Genomic DNA, 5281 nt, shown 5'->3' with positions numbered 1-5281 from the left:
CTTCACTTTTCCTCTTTGCTGTCCAGACCCTTCCCTCAGTTTTCTCATTCACTACGATGCATTTCTGTTCATGTTATGCCTTATCCTGTGCCTTGACAATGCTGCCACTAGCGTTCGTGTGTTTTAAATTTTATAGAAAATAGAACTTCCAGTCACGGCGAGATTGCTTTCCTTCTCTTTTCCTTTGGGGGCCCTGCCCTAATTACTATCATTGCTGCTATGATGGGGCGTCGGACTCTAATCACCAGACAGCTTAATCAAAATCTAAATATCAATAAATTATGTTTATTTCCTCCTAATGATCTCCCCTTATTGAAGCTTGTGTGTAAATTCAATAAGGAAAATCTGCAATCACTCACCTGTCTGCTTTCTATTCTTCATATCACTTCCACTTTTCCATGATATCAAACTCAAAGCTGTCATCATTGCTCTAGTCTAATCATTGTTCACCAAATACCTTAATTGAATTTTGTATATCAATAATTTATGTTCAGTTCCCCCTAATGATCTGTCTTTATAGAATTATATAAAACACTGCATCAAAAAGAACAACTAAGGCTATAATTGGGCAGTGGAAGGAATACTTCAAGAACCTCCTTAATCCCACTGACACATCTACTGGCAAGAAAGAGGAGTCTGGGGACGAGGGGGATGACTCGCCCATCACCGGGAGTGAGGTCACTGAGGTAGTTAAACAACTCCTTGGTGGCTGGGCCCCTGGGGTAGATGAAATTTGCCCTGAGTTCCTGAAGATGTTGTCAGGCTGTCTTGGTTGGCACACCTCTGTAACGTCATGTTGAGCTCTGGGGTGGTTTCACTGGATTCAGTTATTTTAAGATAAGATAAGATAAGATAAAACTTTAATGATCCCACGACGGGGAAATTTGTGCATTACAGCAGCTCAATACAGAGAAAAAATGAAAAGGATGAGTAAGAACAAATAACTAAACTAAAAACTAAAACTAAAATTCAATAGAATAAAATAAAATAGCAAAAAACTATACACATATACATAAGCACTATATACATAAATATATATATCAGTGTCAATACCCACATTTACATATACACACATATACACACACGTCAAACACTATATAAAGATATCAAAATATTATATACATTTGTAGCCGGTAAGGTACACAGCATACACGGTATGCATTATATGGGTGAGTGTAATAAATAAAATGTATCTGACTGTATGGATAAAGTGATGGCAGTGTAGGTAAAGTGTCCAAGTGACTCAAGACATTATGATGTGTTATACAGTCTAACTACTGTTGGGATGAATGACCTGCGAAAGCGCTCCTTCCTGCAGCGAGGATGTTTCAGTCTCTGACTGAAGGAGCTGCTCAGCTCACCCACGGTCTCATGAAGAGGGTGATGGGGGTTGTTCATGATGGATGTCAGCTTTGCTAACATCCTCCTCTCACCCACCACCATCACAGACTCCAGAGGACATCCCAACACAGAGCTAGACCTCCGCACCAGTTTGTCGATCCTGCTCCTGTCCCTTTCGGTGCATCCACCCCCCCAGCAGGCCACCGCGTAGAAAAGGGCAGATGCTACCACTGAGTCATAAAAAGTCTTTAACAGAGTCCTGCAGACACCAAAGGACCTCAGTCTCCTCAGCAGGTGGAGTCGACTCTGGCCCTTCTTATACAGGACGTCTGTGTTTGTACTCCAGTCCAGCTTGTTATTGAGATGAACACCCAGGTACTTGTAGGAGACCACTGTCTCAATGTCCTTTCCCTGGATGTTCACCAGTGCTGTAGGGGGTGGCTTCCTCCTGAAGTCTATGATCATCTCCTTCGTCTTGCTGGCGTTGATTTGGAGTGCGTTGTTCTCACACCAGCCGACAAAGTCACTGATGACCCCCCTGTATTCCTGGTCGTTCCCATCTGCTACGCATCCGATGATGGCCGTATCATCTGAGAACTTCTGTAGGTGGCAATGGTCTGAATTGTACCTGAAATCTGAGGTGTACAGACTGAACAGGAAGGGTGAGAGGACAGTGCCCTGTGGCGCCCCCGTGCTGCAGACTACTACATCAGACATACAGTCATGGCACCTCACATACTGTGGTCTGTTGGTGAGGTAGTTGATGATCCATGCCGTCAGCTGCCTGTCCACTCCGGCTCCCTCCATCTTCCCTCTCAACAGTGCAGGCTGGATGGTGTTGAAAGCACTGGAGAAGTCAAAGAACATGACCCTCACAGTGTTCCCTGCCTGCTCTAGGTGAGAGAGGGATCTGTGCAGCAGGTAGATGACGGCATCGTCCACCCCGATGCCAGGCTGGTAGGCGAACTGCAGGGGGTCCAGCGCTGAGCTCACCAGTGGGCGGAGGTGGTGCAGGATGAGCCTCTCCATGGTCTTCATCAGGTGAGAAGTCAAGGCCACAGGTCTGTAGTGGTTGGACTCCCTGGGATGTGCGATCTTTGGCACTGGAACTATGCAGGAAGTCTTCCACAGTTCAGGAACCCTCTCCAGATTCAGGCTCAGGTTGAAGATGTGCAGGACCACCTGACAGAGCTGGTCTGCACAATCCCTGAGCAGTCTGGAGCTGATTCCATCTGGACCCGCTGCCTTCCTGATCTTCGTCTTCCTGAGCTGACTTCTCACCTGATCAGCTGTGAGGTGGATGTGAGGCTGGGTTTGGGTGGTTGATGGGGCTGGCTCCGCTGTGGGTGAGGGGGAGGAGAGCGCAGGCAATGATGGCATTGCACCAGGAGAGAGGGGGGTCAGCATAGGGAAGGGGGCAGATGGGAGCTGAGGGGTGGGGTGGGCTGCAGCGAGAGCTTTGGCCGCATTGCCAGCAATAAGTCGGACTTCCTCTCACTGGTTGTTGGGGGAAAAAAATAGCTTAACAATAATGATGACAAAATCTGACTTTCAAACGTGTTTCAGTTTGAGTGTAAAGTGTTCATGTCAGATGAACCCAAATGAGATTGAACTAATCTGTACAATTTTTAACGTGCAAAGTTTCACAATAATAAATAAAGGGAATAAATGTTCACTCAGTGTAAAATACATCCAGAGTGTGTAGTCTGAGGTCAGATATTTTAAACTGAAAAGAAAATGAGAAACATTCACAGACCTGCTACATAAAATAAAATGTTTTCTGACTTCATCAGGGAGCCATGATGACATCAGAGGAGCTCTTAAACACTCTGGAGGATTTAAACGATGATGAGTTTGATGACTTTAAATGGCGCCTGCAACAGCCAGAAATCCTTATCGGACGCCCAACCATCAAGACGAGCCGACTGCAAACAGCAAAAAGACGGGACACTGTGGACCTGATGGTGCAGACCTACACTCTTTCTGGAGCTGTAGATGTGACCAGGAGGGTTTTAGAGAGGATCAACAGGAATGACCTACTGCTGAGTTTGTCTGCAAGCAGTTCAGAGCAACAAGCTGCCAAACCAGGAGAGGTTCCCTGTGATGTCTGTGCTGGAACCAAACTGAAGGCCCTAAAGTCCTGCCTGGTGTGTCTGGCCTCCTACTGTGAGACTCACCTGGAGCCTCATCTGACAGCTTCACGTCTGAAAAGACATCAGCTGATGGAACCTGTGGAGAACCTGGAAGGCAGGATGTGTACGAAGCACGATAAACCTCTGGAGCTGTTCTGTAGGACCGACCAGACATGTGTCTGCCCACTCTGCTCTGTTTTAGACCATAAGACTCATGAGTTTGTTCCTCTGAGGGAAGAATATGAAGAAAAGAAGCCACAGCTGAGGGAGACAGAGGCTGGAATTCAGCAGATGATCCAGAAGAGACGACTAAAGATTGAGGAGGTCAAAGAATCAGTGAAGATGAGCAAAGATGCTGCAGACAGAGAGAAAGCAGAAAGTGTTCAGGTCTTCACTGCTCTGATGGAGTCTGCTGAGAGAGGCCTGAAGGAGCTCATAAAGGAGATCGAAGACAAACAGGAAACAACAGAGAAACAGGCTGAAGGTTTCATCAGAGATCTGGAACAGGAAATCTCTGAGCTGATGAAGAGAAGCTCTGAGGTGTTCCAGCTCTCACACTCCGAAGACCACCTCCACCTCCTCCAAAGCTTTACATCCCTGAATGCTGCTCCACCCACCAAGGACTGGACAGAGGTCAGCATCTGTCCACCATTATATGAGGGGACTGTGGTGAGAGCTGTGGCTCAGCTTGAAGAGAGACTCAGGAAATACTTGAAGAAGAAGCTATTTGAGGCTGAGCTGAAGAGGGTCCAGCAGTATGCGGTGGATGTGACTCTTGATCCTGACACAGCAAATCCTCATCTCATCCTGTCTGATGATGGAAAGCAAGTACATGATAGTGGTGTTAAGAAGAATCTTCCAGATAACCCAGAGAGATTTTCTCAGTGTCCCAGTGTTTTAGGAACTCAGAGTTTCTCTTCAGGCAGAATTTACTTTGAGGTTCAGGTTACAGGAAAGACTGACTGGGATATAGGAGTGGCCACAGAGTCAATCAACAGGAAGGGAGAAATCAGACTGAAGCCTCAAGAAGGTTTCTGGACTGTAGTGTTGAGAAATGGAAATGAGTACAGAGCTCTTGCTGGCCCTCCAGTCAGTCTCTGTCTTCAGTCTGCTCCTGAGAAGGTGGGGGTGTTTGTAGATTATGAGGAGGGTCTGGTCTCCTTTTATGATGTAGATGCTGCAGCTCTCATCTACTCCTTTACTGGCTGCTTCTTCACTCAGAAACTCCACCCATACTTCAGTCCCTGTATTGATGATGGTGATAAAAACTCTGCACCTCTGATCATCTGTCCCGTCAATCAAACTGGGTCAATCAATAAATGATTTTATTTGATTAACTGATTTGATAAACTGAGGGAATAAATGAGCAATGTATTTGTTCCAAACAGACAAATTGAATCCAGAAATTTTCCCACTAATCGAGACTTGAGCTCAAGACAAAAAAATATCAGAGAACAAATGTCAAAAAGTGATGAGTCAAGCTACCAGTGACAGAACAGGAGCTTTTCTTTAAATGTTAAGACAAAAGAGAGTTTTCATGGAATATTGTTAAATGTTCTGTTTCTATTCCATTTGTCAGAACAAAATCCAGAATGTGAATCACGTATCAAGTAGTGGGTGGCCTTATTCACATTTTGAGAGAAAATTGAGTTTAATATTAGATTACATGCAGTGTTGAGGCTGTCATTTTCAGCATCTACAATGAATTAAACTGCTTTTTGAGTTTTCCAATTAGGGTGGACATGGCTAAGAGTCAGACTTTTAAATGAATTAAAACTACGTCTAGGTCTTCAGTTTGATTTAATTAA

General features: G+C 45.2%; 1 protein-coding gene across 1 annotated transcript; it reads left to right on the top strand.

The window, feature by feature from the left end:
- Positions 1-3140: 3140 nt before the first annotated feature.
- LOC115782007 (E3 ubiquitin-protein ligase TRIM21-like) lies at positions 3141-4796 on the top strand. The gene has a single exon (XM_030731980.1). It carries the CDS (start codon positions 3141-3143, stop codon positions 4794-4796), a length of 1656 nt encoding a protein of 551 aa, XP_030587840.1.
- Positions 4797-5281: the final 485 nt, after the last annotated feature.

The sequence above is a fragment of the Archocentrus centrarchus genome, chromosome 1, assembly GCF_007364275.1.
Source record: "Archocentrus centrarchus isolate MPI-CPG fArcCen1 chromosome 1, fArcCen1, whole genome shotgun sequence".
Taxonomy (NCBI): Eukaryota; Metazoa; Chordata; class Actinopteri; order Cichliformes; family Cichlidae; genus Archocentrus; species Archocentrus centrarchus.
Note: the sequence above shows the minus strand (reverse complement) of the source record. Positions and strands in the feature narration are given on the sequence as shown.

Coding starts and splice junctions, on each gene's coding strand:
- LOC115782007 (XM_030731980.1), top strand. CDS start 3,141: ATGATGACATCAGAGGAGCTCTTAAACACTCTGGAGGATTTAAACGAT.